The sequence below is a fragment of the Nerophis ophidion genome, linkage group LG01 (genome assembly GCF_033978795.1).
Source record: "Nerophis ophidion isolate RoL-2023_Sa linkage group LG01, RoL_Noph_v1.0, whole genome shotgun sequence".
In the NCBI taxonomy this organism is placed as follows: Eukaryota; Metazoa; Chordata; class Actinopteri; order Syngnathiformes; family Syngnathidae; genus Nerophis; species Nerophis ophidion.
The window spans coordinates 5,748,334-5,768,321 of NC_084611.1; the positions used below are offsets into that span (position 1 = coordinate 5,748,334).

The window sequence follows — 19,988 nt, forward strand, 5'->3', positions numbered from 1 at the left end:
TGCAAGTTCCAGAACGATTGGAAACAAGAATTTCAGTTCATCCAGGAGAGTTCAAAGGGGAAGGAGTATGTTGGCTGTAAATTTTGTAGAACAGACTTCTCCATTGAACACAGTGAACGGATATACTCAGCCATGAACGGTCAGTCAGGAAAGCACAAAGCGTCCGCAGCGCAGCATCGTTCACAACCCAGTATTATGGCCCACCTCGCAAAATGGAGACCCGATGGTGTAACTTATGCTGAGACAAAGATGGCTATGCTGATAGCTGGAAGCAACATCCCGTTCTCATTTGTGGATCTCTACAACAAATCCGTGAAGGTTGTTCCCGGATTCGGAGATCGCTTGCCAATGCGCAAATGGCAGAACAAAGGTTACTGAAATAGTGAAAAGTAAGTGTTGTTGTTTTTTTAGTAACCAGCAAGCACAGTACAGTACAGGGGCGGTTTAGCTCGGTTGGTAGAGTGGCCGTCCCAGCAACTTGAGGGTTGCAGGTTCGATTCCTGCTTCTACCAACTTAGTCACTGCCGTTGTGTCCTTGGGCAAGACACTTTGCCCACCTGCTCCCAGTGCCACCCACACTGGTTTGAATGTAACTTAGATATTGGGTTTCACTATGTAAATCGCTTTGAGTCACTGGATAAAAAGCGCTATATAAATATAATTCACTTCACTACAGTGAGTAGAACAACTGTGTTTTTATTACTGTGTATTTGATAGGTGCCGTCGGAAATTCAACTATTTATTTGGCCCTAGTGTGTGAATGTGAGTGTGAATGTTGTCTGTCTATCTGTGTTGGCCCTGTGATGAGGTGGCGACTTGTCCAGGGTGTACCCCGCCTTCTGCCCGATTGTAGCTGAGATAGGCGCCAGCACCCCCCGTGACCCCAAAAGGGAATAAGCGGTAGAAAATGGATGGATGGATGGATATATATATAATAAAATAAACATATATATACCTAGAATTCACTGAAAGTCAATTATTTCATACATACATACATATATATATATATATATATATATATAACCTCGAGTTGGTGAATTATACGCCACCCCTCTTAACCACGCCCCCGGCCCAAGCGCGCCCCCAGCCACGCCTCTGTCCCACCCCCGACCACGCCCCCTCTCCCGAAATGGGGTATGTCTGTCGGCCACTCTTTTACTTTAAACTCAAATACTATAACATACATAAACAATTTTGGTATCATGTAGCAATGAAGTTAAAACATTAATCTTTGAAAAACAGCCACATTTGAGTACCTAAAATAACCACAAAATGGCAACAAATAAACATCAATGCAGTAGGAGGTGGCGACTTGTCCAGGGTGTACCCTGCCTTCCGCCCGATTGTAGCTGAGATAGGCGCCAGCGCCCCCCGTGACCCCGAAAGGGAATAAGCGGTAGAAAATGGATGGATGGCAGTAGGAACAAAAGCCACAAAGCGGTCTCTGAATTGCACACAAGACCCTTAAAAAATACAAAGTCTTCTTTCTCTAACTTTCCAATATGGCAATTGTTTATATCCATTGCTTTCTGAAGCTTATGAAGGCTAAAGACCCGACAAGTAAGAAATGTTTACTGTGTGCAGGGCACTCTACCAGACCGGAAGCTTCCACAAACGCTGTCAAAATAAAACATGTTAATAATTGTCAAATTGTTGTCTAGAAAACAGGCAGAATGAAGAAACATTAAATAATTTTCAAATTCATGTGTAGAAAACATTACAAAAAGAACAGTTGTCAACAGAATAAGAGGACGATAACTCGAACGGAAGTGGCCGTCCTCTGGCGCATGCGCAAATGGATCGAGCAGCTCAAAGACTGCGGTGGCGAGCAAGATGGCGGACAGAGGGGTTGTGGCTTTGTGAGAAACTTTAACATTTGCGATCCGACAGCGATATCAATCCTCAAATACTCGTAGCCCGCGAAACAATTTGAGGGGTTTAAAGCGATTGAGTGTAATCTGAAGTGAAGATTGAAGACGTGATAGAAGATGGACGACGACTGCTATGCTAAGATGGCGACGTCACGTCAAAGAAAATGTGAAAGAGAATCAGCGCCACCAACTTCCAGCGAATCACCAACGGAGATAGAGACTAAAACTGCAGATGAAGGTGAGTGAGTTGAAGTTTTGTCATTTGAAAATGATTTCATGCCCTTAAAAAAAGAGACATTTGCCGACCTTGTTGAAGAATGTAAAGAAAGAGGCGCCATGATTGTTAGCTTGAAGAAGGCAGTGGAGTTCACATCAGAGGAGATGAAAGAATGCAAAAGTCAAATGAAGAAAGTGGAAGAGCAAAATAAATAATGATGTGAAAGAAGAGATGTTGGGGAAGAGTAAGAGATGTGCAGTGTGTGAAGAGAAGACTGGACCACATGTCTACATCAACCTGCAGAGGACTGCAGCTCATAAACAACAAGACAATAAAACATGTATGCTGTGTTCAAACACTAATAGTAAAATAAACTAGCTGGTAGTGCAGGGGTCGGGAACCTTTTTGGCTGAGCGAGCCATGAAAGCCAAATATTTTTAAAAATGTATTTCCGTGAGAGCCATATCATATTTTTCAACACTGAATACAACTAAATGCATGCGTTTTTTTAAAGTAAGACCAACATTTTAAGAGTACAATAAGTCTTATTTTTTTCATAATATTTTTATTCTGACGCTAGCCAATAATAAATAAAGTCCTTCTTACCATTGATGCGACTTCTTGAACAGGTGCGGTAGAAACGAATGGATGGATGGATTAAAATCCTTAAGAATGTTTTATAGTTAGAACGTTATTTTAACAGGCGACATCTCAGTAAAACCATTTAAGTCTCCCACAAATGCGGTCCTCTCCAAGGTTTCTCATAGTCATCATTGTCACTGTCACCGACGTCCCATTGGGTGTGAGTTTTTCCTTGCCCTTATGTGGGCTCTACCGAGGATGTCGTTGTGGTTTGTGCAACCCTTTGAGACACTTGTGATTTAGGGCTATATAAATAAACATTGATTGATTGATGGGCTTCACGGTGGAAGAGGGGTTAGTGCGTCTGCCTCACAATACGAAGGTCCTGCAGTCCTGGGTTCAAATCCAGGCTCGGGATCTTTCTGTGTGGAGTTTGCATGTTCTCCCCGTGAATGCGTGGGTTCCCTCCGGGTACTCCGGCTTCCTCCCACTTCCAAAGACATGCACCTGGGGATAGGCCCCTCCCACTTCCAAAGACATGCACCTGGGGATAGGCCCCTCCCACCTCCAATGACATGCACCTAGGGATAGGCCCCTCCCACCACCAAAGACATGCACCTGGGGATAGGCCCCTCCCACCACCAAAGACATGCACCTGGGGATAGGCCCCTCCCACCTCCAAAGACATGCACCTGGGGATAGGCCCCTCCCACCTCCAAAGACATGCACCTGGGGATAGGCCCCTCCCACTTCCAAAGACATGCACCTGGGGATAGGTTGATTGGCAACACTAAATGGTCCCTAGTGTGTGAATGTTGTCTGTCTATCTGTGTTGGCCCTGCGATGAGGTGGCGACTTGTCCAGGGTGTACCCCGCCTTCCGCCCGATTGTAGCTGAGATAGGCGCCAGCGACCCCAAAAGGGAATAAGCGGTAGAAAATGGATGGATGGATGGATGATTGATTGATCTTGCGCCTGTTATCCAAGATGTCCTGTTGCAAGGTGTTTTTTTTTTTATTTTCTAACAATACTTGTTCTTTTTTAAAACGTGTATGACAGAGAAATAATAATTATTTCCAGTCATAGTGACTTGTTAACCCAACCATTGTTCGGCGAAATTTTTTTAATAAATTGTTTTAGTTCCTCGTTCGTTTTTTCCCGCTGTTTCTTTCGCTAAATTAGTGCAATGCGAATGTATATCCGCATTAAAGTATAATTCTCAGGCCTTTTTCTATGAATTGTTTTAGAATGTGGGGGGCGGCGGCATAGTTCGGTTGGTAGAATGGCCGTGCCAGCAACTTGAGGGTTCCAGGTTCGATTCCCACTTCAGCCAGCCAAGTCACTGCCGTTATATCCTCGGGCAAGACACTTGACCCACCTGCTCCCAGTGCCACCCACACTGCTTTAAATGTGACTTAGATATTGGGTTTCACTATGTAAAGAGCTTTGAGTCACTCGAGAAAAGCGCTATATAAATTAAATTCACTTCACTATTTTTAACACTGTGATTACCAGTGCAATTATTCATTACTTATAGTATTAAGCAATGTCAGCTAAGATGTATCTGAGAGCCAGACGGGGTCATCAAAAGAGCCACATCTGGCTCTAGAGCCATAGGTTCCCTACCCCTGTGTTTGTGTTTTTGTCATATTTTTGCTTTGTATAATGTAAGTGAGAGCATCTGAGCCCCTTTTAAATATTTGTATTTATTTCTAGTTCTTCTAAAAAAAAGTTGTGCTAAATTCCTTTGGTGGTGGCACGGTATGATATGTTTTAGATAACATGCAGTTAATATTAAAATGTGTCTGAAATGAAACAAAGCCCCAAATTTGAAAAGACAACTTTCACGAGGGTGTGACACGAATATCCAAATGAAATAGCAACATAAATAACATCTGGAAAAAAATGGGTAAAATAAACCATCATCATCAATCAATCAATGTTTATTTATATAGCCCCAAATCACAAATGTCTCAAAGGACTGCACAAATCATTACGACTACGACATCCTCGGAAGAACCCACAAAAGGGCAAGGAAAACTCACACCCAGTGGGCAGAGAGAATTCACATCCAGTGGGACGCCAGTGACAATGCTGACTATGAGAAACCTTGGAGAGGACCTCAGATGTGGGCAACCCTCCCCCTCTAGGGGACCGAAAGCAATGGATGTCGAGCGGGTCTAACATGATAAAGTTCAATCCATAGTGGCTCCAACACGGCCGCGAGAGTTCAGTTCAAAGCGGATCCAAGACAGCAGCGAGAGTCCCGTCCACAGGAAACCATCCCAAGCGGAGGCGGATCAGCAGCGTAGAGATGTCCCCTACCGATACACAGGCGAGCGGTCCATCCTGGGTCCCGACGAGCGGTCCATCCTGGGTCCCGACGAGCGGTCCATCCTGGGTCTGGACTCTGGACAGCCAGTACTTCACCCATGGTCATCGGACCGGACCCCCTCCACCAGGGAGGGGGGGACATTGGAGAAAGAAAAGAAGCGGCAGATCAACTGGTCTAAAAAGGAGGTCTATTTAAAGGCTAGAGTATACAAATGAGTTTTAAGGTGAGACTTAAATGTTTCTACTGAGGTAGCATCTCGAACTGTTACCGGGAGGGCATTCCAGAGTACGGGAGCCCGAATGGAAAACGCTCTATAGCCCGCAGACTTTTTTTGGGCTCTAGGAATCACTAATAAGCCGGAGTCTTTTGAACGTAGATTTCTTGCCGGGACATATGGTACAATACAATCGGCAAGATAGGCTGGAGCTAGACCGTGTAGTATTTTATACGTAAGTAGTAAAACCTTAAAAGTCACATCTTAAGTGCACAGGAAGCCAGTGCAGGTTAAACAAACACAAAACAATATCAAGAAACGTTCTGATTGTAAGACGAACAAAACATTTCTTAAAATACAATTGATGTAAGCAATTGAATCAGCACCTCCAAGTCCGAGTCCATGGTTCTTGCCCGTAAAAGGGTGGAGTGCCATCTCCGGGTTGGGGAGGAGACCCTGCCCCAAGTGGAGGAGTTCAAGTACCTCGAAGTCTTGTTCACGAGTGAGGGAAGAGTGGATGGTGAGATCGACAGGCGGATCGGTGCGGCATCTTCAGTAATGCGGATGCTGTATCAAGGAGCTGAGCCGGAAGGCAAAGCTCTCCATTTACCGGTGGATCTACGTTCCCATCCTCACCTATGGTCATGAGCTTTGGGTTATGATCAAAAGGACAAGATCACGGGTACAAGCGGCCAAAATGAGTTTCCTCCGCCGGATGGCGGGTCTCTCCCTTAGAGATAGGGTGAGAAGATCTGCCATCCGGGAGGAACTCAAAGTAAAGCCGCTGCTCCTCCACATGGAGAGGAGCCAGATGAGGTGGTTCGGGCATCTGGTCAGGATGCCACCCGAACGCCTCCCTAGGGAGGTGTTTTTTTGGGCACATCCGACTGGTAGGAGGCCACGGGGAAGACCCAGGACACGTTGGGAAGACTATGTTCCTGGCCTGGGAACACCTCGGGATCCCCCGGGAAGAGCTAGACGAAGTGGCTGGGGAGAGGGAAGTCTGGGCTTCCCTGCTTAGGCTGCTGCCCCCGCGACCTGACCACATATAAGTTGAACAAAATGGATGGATGGATAGTTTATGTTAAAAATGTACCTGAAAATAAACAAAGCCCCAAATTTGTAAAGACAACTTTCATGAGGGTTTGACACCAATATTCAAATGAAATAGCAATTTGTAATAACATCTAAATAAATGAACAATAAAATAAACAACTACCAAACAATATCAACAAAATTGCTGATTTTAAAGGCCTACTGAAATGAGATGTTCTTATTTAAACGGGGATAGCAGGTCCATTCTATGTGTCATACTTGATCATTTCGCGATATTGCCATATTTTTGCTGAAAGGATTTAGTAGAGAACATCCACGATAAAGTTTGCAGCTTTTAGTCGCTAATAAAAAAGCCTTGCCTGTACCGGAAGTAGCAGACGATGTGCGCGTGGCGTCACGGGTCGTAGGGCTCCTTACATCCTCACATTGTTTACAATCATAGCCACCAGCATTAAGAGCTATTCGGACCGAGAAAGCGACAATTTCCCCATTAATTTGAGCGAGGATGAAAGATTTGTGGATGAGGAAAGTTAGGGTGAAGCACTAGGGGGGAAAAAAGAAGAAAAGAAAAGGTGACGGCTCCAGGCGGCGGCAGTGGGAGCAATTCAGATGTTATTAGACACATTTACTAGGATAATTCTGGAAAATCCCTTATCTGCTTATTGTGTAAATAGTGTTGTAGTGAGATTATAAAGTCATACCTGAAAGTCAGAGGGCTGCGGTGAACGCCAGTGTCTCTGAGAGAAGCCAAAGGAGGAGCCAAGATCACAGCTGCCTTTTTGGCAGCTGCAGGAGGAGGTCGCATAATCAGCTCAAGTCTCCGGTAAGAGCCGACTTAATATCACAATTGGTTGACATGTGGTAGAGAAACATGTTCGCTTGACCGCTTTGTGTTAAAGCTTCACAACAAACAAAGAAACCCCGGCTGTGTTTCAGTTGCTAAAGGCAGCTGCAATCCACCAACAGCATTCTTCTTTGACGTCTCCATTATTAATTGAACAAATTGCAAAAGATTCAGCAACACAGATGTCCAAAATACTGTGTAATTATGCCATGAAAAGATGCGACTTTTAGCCGTGTGTGGTGCTGGGCTAAAATGTCCGCTCCAACCAATAACGCCACAAGCACGCGTCAACATAAGCGTCATCCTTCTGTGACGTTTTCAACAGGATACTTCGCGGGAAATTTAAAATTGCAATTTAGTAAAGTAAAACGGCCGTATTGGCATGTGTTGCAATGTTAATATTTCATCATTGATATATAAACTATCAGTGGTGGCTAGTAGTGGCTTTCAGTAGGCCTTTAACATAAAGTAAATACTCTTAAAATACAATCGATGTGCCTGTTTTGTTGAGAGTAGTGCAGATGTTGCAGTCCATGAAATTGTCCTGTGAAAAGTGTTTGTGGTAATGAACCACAGCTGGAGAAAATGTAACTCTTTTTAGGGGGAAGGTAGATGGTCTTTTTTTTCTTCGTGGTTTTGAGTTAAGGAGTGTATTTTGTCACATTTAGCAAAGTATTTGTACTGTTTGTCGTGTCGTCAAGTCACAAAAAAGAACGGACGTGTTCAAGTCGCAAACAACGACTCGTTAGCAGCGTGTTTTAAAGGCTAGCCTACAGTTGTTTGGTAGCTGTCTGGATTTTATAAATCAAAACAGAAGAGTTCCTCTTTTCTAATTTTGGCAAATGCCACTGATAAAAAAGTGAACAAGCATTACTAATAAGCTAAGTTATTCATGGAGTCCATCAAGTTATTTGATTAATTTTTGAGTGAACATAACACCCCCTATCTCTAAGGCCCTTTCTACACTTAGGTTATCCAGGATATATCCATCCATCCATCTTGTTCCGCTTATCCGAGGTAAGGTCGCGGGGGCAGCAGCCTAAGCAGGGAAGCCCAGACTTCACTCTCCTCAACCACGTCGTCCAGCTCTTCCCGGGGGATCCCGAGGTGTTCCCAGGCCAGGAACATAGTCTTCCCAACGTGTCCTGGGTCTTCCCCGTGGCCTCCTACCGGTTGGACGTGCCCTAAACACCTCCCTAGGGAGGCGGTCGGGTGAAATCCTGACCAAATGCCCGAACCACCTCATCTGGCTCCTCTCCATGTGGAGGAGCAGCGGCTTTACTTTGAGTTCCTCCCGGATGGCTGAGCTTCTCACCCTATCTCTAAGGGAGAGACCCGCCACCCGGTGGAGGAAACTCATTTGGGCCGCTTGTACCCGTGATCTTATCCTTTCGGTCATGACCCAAAGCTCATGACCATAGGTGAGGATGGGAACATAGATCGACCGGTAAATTGAGAGCTTTGCCTTCCAGCTCAGCTTCTTCTTCACCACAACGGATCGGTACAACGTCCGCATTACTGAAGACGCCGCACCGATCCGCCTGTCGATCTCACCATCCACTCTTCCCCCACTCATGAACAAAACTCCTAGGTACATGAACTCCTCCACTTGGGGCAGGGTCTCCTCCCCAACCCGGAGATGGCACTCCACCCTTTTCCGGGCGAGAACCATGGACTCGGACTTGGAGGTGCTGATTCTCATTCCGGTCGCTTCTCACTCGGCTGCGAACCGATCCAGTGAGAGCTGAAGATCCCGGCCAGATAAAGCCATCAGGACCACATCATCCGCAAAAAGCAGAGACCTAATCCCGCGGCCACCAAACCGGAACCCCTCAACGCCTTGACTGCGCCTAGAAATTCTGTCCATAAAAGTTATGAACAGAATCGGTGACAAAGGACAGCCTTGGCGGAGTCCAACCCTCTCTGGAAATGTGTCCGACTTAATGCTGGCAATGCGGACCAAGCTCTGACACTGATCATACAGGGAGCGGACCGCCACAATAAGAGTCCGATACCCCATACTCTCTGAGCACTCCCCACAGGACTTCCCGAGGGACACGGTCCAATGCCTTCTCCAAGTCCACAAAGCACATGTAGACTGGTTGGGCAAACTCCCATGCACTCTCAAGAACCCTGGCGAGAGTATAGAGCTGGTCCACAGTTCCACGACCAGGACGAAAACCACACTGTTCCTCCTGAATCCGAGGTTCGACTATCCGGCGTAGCCTCCTCTCCAGTCCACCTGAATAAACCTTACCGGGAAGGCTGAGGAGTGTGATCCCACGATAGTTGGAACACACCCTCCGGTCTCACTTCTCAAGGAGAGGGACCACCACCCCGGTTTGCAGATCCAGAGGTACCACCCCCGGTGTCCACGCGATGCTGCAAAGTCTTGTCAACCAAGACAGCCCCACAGCATCCAGAGCCTTAAGGAACTCCGGGCGAATCTCATCGACCCCCGGGGCCTTGCCACCGAGGAGCTTTTTAACTACTTTTGCAACTTCAGCCTCAGAAATAGGAGAGCGTACCACAGATTCCTCAGGCATTGCTTCCTCATAGGAAGACGTGTTGGTGGGATTGAGGAGGTCTTCAAAGTCTTCAAAGCAGTCGAGGTCAGCAGAACACCATCCACACCATACACGGTGTTGATAGTGCACTGCTTCCCCTTCCTGAGGCGGCGGACGGTGGTCCAGAATCACTTCGAAGCCGTCCGGAAGTCGTTTTCCATGGCTTCCCCGAACTCCTCCCATGTCCGAGTTTTTGGCTCCGCGAACGCTAAAGCTCCACACAGCTTGGCCCGTCGGTACCCGTCCACTGCCTCCGGAGTCCTATGAGCCAAAAGAACCCGATTAGGACTCCTTTTTCAGCTTGACGGCACCCCTCACTGCTGGTGTCCACCAACGGGTTCTGGGATTACCACCACGACAGGCACCAACTACCTTGCGGCCACAGCTCCAATCAGCCGCCTCGACAATAGAGGTGCAAGACATGGTCCACTCGGACTCAATGTCCAGCACCTCCCTCGTGACATGTTCAAAGTTCTTCCAAAGGTGGGAATTGAAACTCTCTGACAGAAGACTCTGTCAGACGTTCCCAGCAGACCCTCACAATGCGTTTGGGCCTCCCAGGTCTGTCCGGCATCCTCCCCCACCATCGCAGCCATCTCACCACCAGGTGATGATCGGTTGAAAGCTCCGCCCCTCTCTTCACCCGAGTGTCCAAAACATGAGGCCGCAAATCCGATGACACAACTACAAAGTCTATCATGGAACTGCGGCCTAGAGTGTCCTGGTGCCAAGTGCAAATATGGACACCCTTATGTTTGAACATGGTGTTTGTTATCAAATATGTTGTCTTTGTAGCATATTCAACTGAATATGGGTTGAAAATGATTTGCAAATTATTGTATTCCGTTTATATTTACATCTAACACAATTTCCCGACTCGTATGGAAACGGGGTTTGTACATCGCGGACAATAACTGATAGTCTGTTTTGCCAGTCCAAATGCATTCACTGTTTGTCGTAGTCTTGAGGAGTGTTAATAGCATGGTGGATGTCCGGTTGTGCCCTGTGGAAATAATAAATAAAGTCAGCAAGTTGTAACTAATCGACGGCCTCGTCCTTCCGACCAAAGAGCGGAGCTTTATGGACCCAGTGTTACCCCCGACAAAACATGGGCCCTGGAGGGAAGGTCTCCCCTGCGCTCCTCGACCACGGTCTGGGAGCCCACAAACAGGAAAGGTGTAAAGCAACCCTTGCAGAGCGGCGGCTCCCTGTTTAAAGTGTCACCTTTATTGTTAGTTTAGAAGCCCAAATACCTCCATATTGCACTTCACACACCCTCTTTATTAACCAGTAGAATTGTCCTTTGTTGCCTTTCTTCCTCTCCACGATGTTATTGCTTGTATGCACTTTGTGTGTGCGTTTTGACACACTGAACATCATGCGCCTCGGCTCTCTAGTCACCGCCACACAGCGGCATTCAGATGAAAGAACGGTACCAGTACTTTTCAAATATGCTATAGTTCTTATTTAAATTGATTAGTACCACAATACTTTATTAGTAGCAGTATACTGTACAACCCTACTACACACACATACAGTACATAGAAGAAAGTGTGTTTTTATTTTTGTGTTTGTCTCTCAGACGTCCAGCAGCTGATGGGTAATCCAGAAGAAGTTTCCCCTCAGTCAGGGGGGAGCTCCACTTTGAAGCAGGAGACTCCACAACCACCCTGCATTAAAAAGGAAGAGGAGGAACTCTGCATCCTTCAGGAGGGAGAGTGTCTTCTAGGACGAGAGGAAGCTGATTACACCAAGTTTCCACTGACTGTTGTCACTGTGAAGACTGAAGGTGATAAAGAGAAACCACACGTAGACAACCTCTTAGCTCCATTATCAGGTAGTGAGGCTGAAGACGAGGTTGAAGTAACTTTGAGCAGCGATACAGACTGTGAAGGTGATATGAGGACTCACACTAACAACAAACAGTCTAAATGCTCTACAAAGAAGAGAGGTAAAACATGTTTGAGCTGCTCAGTTTGTGCTGAAAATTTTACTAAAAAGAGCCATTTGAATCAACACATGAGAACACACACAGGAGAAAAAACATTTAACTGTTCAATTTGTGGTAAAAAGTTTTTTTTTAAGAGCCGTTTGACGCGACACATGACAGCACACACAGGTGAAAGACCATTCAATTGTTCAGTTTGTAGCAAAAGCTTTCCTCTAAATATTCGTTTGACTGAACACATGAGAACACACACAGGAGAAAAAACATTTAACTGTTCAATTTGTGGTAAAATCTTTTATTTTAAGAGCCGTTTGACGCGACACATGACAGCACACACAGGTGAAAGACCGTTCATTTGTTCAGTTTGTGGCAAAAGCTTTTCTCAAAATTGTGGTTTGACTCAACACATGAGAACACACACAGGTGAAAAACCATTTAAGTGTTCAGTTTGTGGCACAACATTTTCTGTTAAGAAGCGGGTGACTGAACACATGAGAATGCACACTGGTGAAAAACCATTTAAGTGTTCAGTTTGTGGCACAACATTTTCTGTTAAGAAGAGGCTGATTGAACACATTAGAACGCACACTGGTGAAAAACCATTTAAGTGTTCAATTTGTGGCACAACATTTTCTGTTAAGAAGATTTTGATTGGACACATGAGAACACACACAGGTGAAAAACCATTTGGTTGTTCAGTTTGCGGTAAAAGCTTTTCTCTAAAGAGCACTTTGATTAAACACATGAGAACACACACAGGTGAAAAACCATTTACGTGTTCAGTTTGTGACAAAAGCTTTTCGGATGGGAGCAAATTGGCTCGACATATGAGAACACACGCCGGAGAAAAAACATTTAGTTGTTCAGTGTGCTGTAGAAGGTTCCTACATAATGCAGATGCAGTAAAACACATGAGAACACACAAGGGAAAATAAGCAATTAGCTGTTTAGTTTGTGGTATGTTGCTCATATGTGGCGACATCCACCCTACCCAGGACCTCCTCACTGCTTCTTTCACAAATATCTGAGGTATTCATACAAACTTGGATTATTTGGAGCATAATCTTATCCACTCATGACCCCATGTCTTCTCTGTATCTGAAACCTTCCTGAACAGTAAGATAGATGATGCTTCAAGTGCTTGGTTACTCCTTCTTCAGTCCAGGGACCTGGGGCCTCATGTGTCAAGTTTGCACCCTTTATCACTGCAATGTTGAGATGTATCAAAACTGACGTTGACGCATAAGTGATGCTGGGTAACTGTTTGCATAACTAAGTGCCAACTTTTACTCCTCAGACTGATTGATATGAAAATCAGAGACATATGTACAATATTTTTTTCACTCAGAATTTTCAACACACTTGAAGTGTTTTGTCAAGAGGATTATTTGTGTAATGTAAATGTTCAGAATGTGTTTGTTCTATTTTGGGCCAAAGTAAAATAAGTAAACAATCTGAAGTTGTCGTACTTGTATTTTTAAGTTATCATGCCATGATTTTACCCGTCCCGCCCACGCGGAAATAGAGTTTCCTCCATGCGGTCCCTGAGCTAAAATGAGTTTGACAGCCCTGCTGTAATCTGACTCATGTGAGCAGGTTGATTGATTTTTGATTGAGACTTTTATTAGTAGATTGCACAGTACAGTACATATTCCGTACAATTGACCAGTAAATGGTAACACCCGAATACGTTTTTCAACTTGTTTAAGTCGGGGTCCACGTTAGTCAAGTCATGGTTACTGTATAAACACATTTTGTTATAAGTTATAAAAATGTGTTCAGTTCTCAGAGACACATCAATGTCAGGCTGACAATCGCTCTTCCGCTTCCTCCAAACACGAGAACAAAGCAGCTCCTACTGACTTGTGATTGGTCAGACCGTGCCGATCTTAATCACATGGCTAATTTCAATATAATAAATTTCAATGTAACACAATTTAATATCTTATATGCTCAGACAGTAATGTGTTTATATAAGTTTGGATCGTGTTATGATGTTTGTAATGGGGAAAGACGTTAATGTGTCTTGTTTTCATGTTTGCATTTAAGATAGTTGACATTTGTTAACTGGTGATTAGTGATGTTAAGTGCCTAAGATGGTAGTTATTGATTAGCAGTGCGATGAGGGCTTTCTGCTGGTGAGTGATTAGCACTACAGTTAGAGCCACCTATCGCCAGGTAGAAATGAGCAGTTTCACCAACATTTTGACGTGAAACCATATTACTAACTGTCTGCTGTTTTACAGGATTCATGGAAGTTTATTGTCATAGCAGCACACGATACACATGAGATGGCACACAATTTAGTAGCAGGTGAACAATAGGATTGGTCCTGGTGGAGATCTACACTCTTAGTGCTTTTCTTCTTTATTCAGAGTCATGATTTGACTTTCTAAAGGTTTTTGACTAAAACAACTAAGTGGGTTGAAACATATTTCTTTGTTTCTTGTATTATTTAAAATGTAGGATTTTGTTTCTTCAATGTTTGCCCTTGATTTATTTATTTAAAAGTATTATTTTTTTTTATCAATCCAACAAACCACTACACAGCAATACCATAACAATGCAATCCAATTCCAAAAACAAACCTGAGCCAGCAACACTCAGAACTGCAATAAACAGAGCAATTGAGAGGAGACACAAACACCACACAGAACAAACCAAAAGTAGCGAAACAAAAATGAATATTAGCAACAACAGTATCAATATTAGTTATCATTTCAGCATAGCAGTGATTAAAAATCCCTCATTGACATTATCATTAGACATTTATAAAAATAATAAAAAAGAACAATAGGGTCACAGTGGCTTACACTTGCATGGCATCTCATAAGCTTGACAACACACTGTGTCCAATGTTTTCACAAAGATAAAATAAGTCATATTTTTGGTTCGTTTAATAATTAAAACAAATTTACATTATTGCAATCAGTTGATAAAACATTGTCCTTTACAATTATAAAAGCTTTTTTTTTTTAAATCTACTACCCTGCTAGCATGTCAGCAGACTAGGGTAGATCCTGCTGAAATCCTATGTATTGAATGAATACAGAATCGTTTTGAATCGGAAAAATATCGTTTTTGAATCAAGAATCGAATCGAAAAAATCTATATTATCGAATCGTGACCCCAAGAATCGATATTGAATCGAATCGTGGGACACCCAGATTCACAGCCCTAATATATATATATACATATATATATATATATATATATATATGTGTGTGTGTGTGTGTGTGTGTGTGTGTGTATACATACATATCTTTTATTTTCAAAAGGTAGTTTCAAATTATTTAATGTTAGATACTTTTGCAAACCATTGTTTTAAAACAAGATTAAAATGCCTTCATTTTGAAAAACAACTGTTGTGGAGTAGGAAACGGAAGTCGAGGACTTCTAGCGCATGCGCAAATGTACTTGAAGCCAGGCAAAAAGACAAGGACCGCATGCTATGGTTGCTCGGAGATCCTTCGAATTGACGATCTCAAAGTCATATGATTCGCAGCAAATATAGCAACACTTATCTCAAGTCGTGTTTCCCAAAGCCACGAAACGTGCATTGAGTTTGGAGCGATATCTGAAGTGAAGATTGAAGACGTGATAGAAGATGGACGACTACTGCTATGCTAAGATGGCGACGTCATGTCAAAGAGAACATTCCAGCAAATCACCAACGGAGATAAAGACCAAAACTGCAGATGAAGGTGAGTGACTTGACGTTTTGTCATTTGAAAGATGTTTGAATTTGAAGCCCTTAAAATGTGAAATTAGCCGACCTTGTAGAAGAATGTAAAGAAAAAGCCGCCATGATTGTTAGCTTGAAGAAGGCAGTGGAGTTCACATCAGAGGAGATGAAAGAATGCAAAAGTCAAATGAGGAAAGTGGAAGAGCAACATAAATAATGATGTGAAAGAAGAGATGTTGGAGAAGAGTAAGAGATGTGCAGTGTGTGAAGAGAAGACTGGACCACATGTCTACATCAACCTGCAGAGGACTGCAGCTCATAAACAACACACATCATTTCATTACTGTGATCTTCTAAATTGGAAGTTCAAAGTTACCAAGGAAGATTTAAAATCATTTGTATTCTTGCTTATGCGCCTTATTAGAATATTGTAGAAAGTAAACACTGAAAGGCCAATGAAAGCCACACAGTCTGATAGTTTATATATCAATGATGAAATATTAACATTGCAACACATGCCAATACGGCCTTTTTAGTTTACTAAATTGCAATTTTAAATTTGGCGCAAAGTATCTTGTTGAAAAGGTCAGTATGATGACGCGTGCGCGTGACGTCTCGGGTTGTAGCGGACATTTTTTATCCAGCCCGATCCCAGCTATAAGTAGTCTGCTTTAATCGCATAATTACACAGTATTGGGGACATCTGTGTTGCTGAATCTTTTGCAATTCGTTCACTTAATAATGGAGGAGTCAAAGAAGAAAGATGTAGGTGGGAAGCGGTGTATTGCAGCTGCCTTTATCAACACAAACACAGCCGGTGTTTCCTTGTTTACATTCCCGAAGGTGAAGCTTTACTATGGAACAGAGCGGCCAAGCGAACATGGTTCTCGGGAACCATGTTCAACCGGCAAGTTTCGGTGAGAAAATTGTGGTAATAAGTCGGCTCATACCGTAGTTATGAGCGGAACTTGCGTCGTTCCTCGTGCACCTGTCAAAGAGGCAGCTGCGTGGCTTCCATATGTGGTGGATCGGGCATCTGGTCAGGGCGCTTGCTTAGGCTGCTGCCCCCGCGACCCAACCTCGGACCTCGGATAAGCGGAAGAAGATGGATATATATATATATATAATGTATATATGTGGGCAGGACAGTGGAGGAGGGGTTAGTGCGTCTGCCTCACAATACGAAGGTCCTGCAGTCCTGGGTTCAATCCCAGGCCCAGAATCTTCCTGTGTGGAATTTGCATGTTCTCCCCGTGAGTGCGTGGGTTCCCTCCGGGTACTCCGGCTTCCTCCCACCTCCAAAGACATGCACCTGGGGATAGGCCCCTCCCACCTCCAAAGACATGCACCTGGGGATAGGCCCCTCCCACTTCCAAAGACATGCACCTGGGGATAGGTTGATTGGCAACACTAAATGGTCCCTAGTGTGTGAATGTGAGTGTGAATGTTGTCTGTTTATCTGTGTTGGCCCTGCGATGAGGTGGCGACTTGTCCAGGGTGTAACCCGCCTTCCGCCCGATTGTAGCTGAGATAGGCGCCAGCGACCCCAAAAAGGGAATAAGCGGTAGAAAATGGATGGAATGATGGATTTATATACATATTAGGGCTGCGAATCTTTGGGTGTCCCACGATTCGATTCAATATCGATTGTTGAGGTGACAATTCGATAATATATCGATTTTTTTCGATTCAACACGACTCTGTATTCATTCAATACATCGGATTTCAGCAGGATCTACCCCAGTCTGCTGACATGCTGGAAGAGTAGTAGATTTTGTTTAAAAACTTTTATAATTGTAAAGGACAATGTTTTATCAACTAATTGCAATAATGTAAATGTGTTTTAACTATTAATCAAACCAAAAATATGACTTATTTTATCTTTGTGAAAATATTAGACACAGTGTGTTGTCAAGCTTATGAGATGCCATGCAAGTGTAAGCCACTGTGACACTATTGTTCTTTTTTATTATTTTTTTAAATGTCTAATGATAATTTCAATGGGGGGTTTTTAATCACTGCTATGCTGAAATGATAACTAATATTGATACTGTTGTTGCTAATATTCATTTTGTTTCACTACTTTTGGTTTGTTCTGTGTGGTGTTTGTGTCTCCTCTCAATTGCTCTGTTTATTGCAGTTCTGAGTGTTGCTGGGTCAGGTTTGGTTTTGGAATTGGGTTGCATTGTTATGGTATTGCTGTGTAGTGTTTGTTGGATTGATTTAAAAAAAAAAAAAAAATCGAGTTTTCTAAAAAATGAGAATCGATTCTGAATCGCACAACGTATTTTATTCGATTCGTATTCGAATCGATTTTTCCCACACCCCTTATATATATATATATATATATATATATATATATATATATACATATACACACACATATGTGTATGTATATATATATATATATATATATATATATATATATATATGTATGTATGTATATATATATATATATATATATATACGTGTGTATATATATATATATATACACGTATATGTATATATATATACACGTATATGTGTATATATATATACACGTATATGTGTATATATATATAATATATATATATATATATATATATATATATATATATATATATATATATATATATATATATATATATATATTAGTAGGGGTGTAACGGTACGTGTATTTGTATTGAACCGTTTGGGTAGGGGGGTTTCGGTTCGGTTCGGAGGTGTACCGAACAACACGGACATATAAGTAGCGCACCGCACGTTTTGTAAACAATGTTCGCCGAGGCACCATGAATTGATTTACGTGGACCCCGACTTAAACAAGTTGAAAAACTTATTCGGGTGTTACCATTTAGTGGTCAATTGTACGTCCCACTGGGTGTGAGTTTTCCTTGCCCTTATGTGGGCCTACCGAGGATGTCGTAGTGGTTTGTGTTGTGGTTTGTGCAGCCCTTTGAGACACTAGTGATTTAGGGCTATATAAGTAAACATTGATTGATTGATTGATTGATTGTACTGTGCAATCTACTAATAATGGGACGGCATGGCGCAGTGGGTAGAGTGGCCGAGCGCAACCCGAGCGTCCCTGGTTCAAATCCCACCTAGTACCAACCTCGTCACGTCCGTTGTGTCCTGAGCAAGACACTTCACCCTTGCTCCTGATGGGTGCTGGTTGGCGCCTTGCTTGGCAGCTCCCTCCATCAGTGTGTGAATGTGTGTGTGAATGGGTAAATGTGGAAGTAGTGTCAAAGCGCTTTGAGTACCTTGAAGGTAGAAAAGCGCTATACAAGTACAACCCATTTATTTATTTATTTATTTAAAAGTTTCAATCAATCAAAAAAACAACAACACACGGCATGCTAGCAACGGCTGGGCTATGATAGACTGACCACACCTCCTCTTTTCACGGATATGTCCTCTTTGCGGGGCTGTCCAGGTGGACTTTCTTAAATGCCTCGGCATTTTAAGTTATGGTTGCGTGTATTTTCAATGTACGTTCAGGGTTAAGAAGGGGTTAAAAACTAAAAAAAAAAGTGGTGCGCGCAGCGTTAATATTCGTGAGGGTGGGGCAGAGACATGCGTCGCCAGGCTCTGCTTTTTATCCTTTGATTAATCAGATTACATGTTTTATTATCTATAGCAGGGGTGTCAAAAGTGTGCCCCGGAGGCCATTTGAGGCACACAGCTAATGTTTTAAAGACCCACGACACATTCTAAAAATACTATTAAAATAAACAAAAACATAAACAAAAGTGAAATAAAAAAGCTTAACTTTAGAAAAAGTTGCAACATTGACTAATAAAACAAAGCTGTTTTTTCTTTCAAACTGTCATTGCTCAAAACATAATAGTCAATCAAAATCAATGTTATTATGAATTATTGACCAATCCAAGTTTCCCATTACTTCACATCAAATATTCCACTAAGAAAAATATTTTTTGGTGGAAGATTTGTTAAATAAATAATCAAAAAAATGTATATTTTGCTTTTTTCTTACTGTACCAAAAATGAACCGGACCTTGACCTCTGAACCGAGGTACGTACCCAACCGAAATTTTTGTGTACCGTTACATTCCTAATATATATATATATATATATATATATATATATATATATATATATATATATATATATATATATATATATATATAAATACAGGGTTTCCCACACATTCATTTATTTGTGGCGGCCCACCACGAAAGAATTACGGCCGCCACAAATAAAAAAATATATGTGTATATATATAATAAATTATTATTATTATTATTTTTTTTTTTTTTTTTTTCGGCTTTCGACTCGCTCGACCGCTCATAAAAGCAATGGGACTCTGTCTGTGAATGGAGCTTGTAGTTACATATTATATAAATATGTAAATATTATATAAATATGTATATAAATATGTACATAAAGTGTTGTAATTATATTCCAACTCCGCGTTCTTCTTGGTCATCGCCACCGCTGCCACCCCCCATCAATAACCCCCCCCCCCCCCCCCCCCCCCCCCCGACCACACCACCACAAATAGATGCCTGACCTGTGGGAAACACTGATATATATATATATCCCTAATACACCCCTAATATATATATATATATATATTAGGGGTGTAACGGTACGTGTATTTGTATTGAACCGTTTCGGTACGGGGGTTCCGGTTCGGTGTGGAGGAGTACCGAACGAGTTCCACA

General features: G+C 42.7%; 3 protein-coding genes across 4 annotated transcripts in view; 2 read left to right on the forward strand and 1 right to left on the reverse strand.

Moving 5' to 3' along the window:
* The window catches only part of LOC133553184 (zinc finger protein OZF-like), an 839,429-nt gene that overhangs the window by 414,190 nt on the left and 405,251 nt on the right, over positions 1-19,988 (reverse strand). The gene's annotated exons all lie outside the window — the stretch shown is intronic.
* The window catches only part of LOC133558483 (zinc finger protein OZF-like), a 135,692-nt gene that overhangs the window by 48,045 nt on the left and 67,659 nt on the right, over positions 1-19,988 (forward strand). For both annotated transcript variants that reach the window (XM_061910844.1, XM_061913182.1), the window contains exon 1: positions 15,013-15,337. In XM_061910844.1, the coding sequence (XP_061766828.1) occupies positions 15,241-15,337 (97 nt within the window). In that variant the 5' untranslated portion in view covers positions 15,013-15,240. Of the gene's footprint in view, positions 15,338-19,988 lie in introns of those variants that run through there.
* LOC133551422 (zinc finger protein OZF-like) lies at positions 1,796-13,092 on the forward strand. The gene is made up of 2 exons (XM_061898135.1): positions 1,796-2,109; positions 11,268-13,092. Exons 1-2 carry the CDS (start codon positions 1,989-1,991, stop codon positions 12,566-12,568), a joined length of 1,422 nt encoding a protein of 473 aa, XP_061754119.1. The 5' UTR covers positions 1,796-1,988; the 3' UTR covers positions 12,569-13,092.

Coding starts and splice junctions, on each gene's coding strand:
- LOC133551422 (XM_061898135.1), top strand. CDS start 1,989: ATGGACGACGACTGCTATGCTAAGATGGCGACGTCACGTCAAAGAAAA. Junction 2,110..11,267: donor GACTAAAACTGCAGATGAAG/GTGAGTGAGTTG, acceptor TTTGTCTCTCAG/ACGTCCAGCAGCTGATGGGT.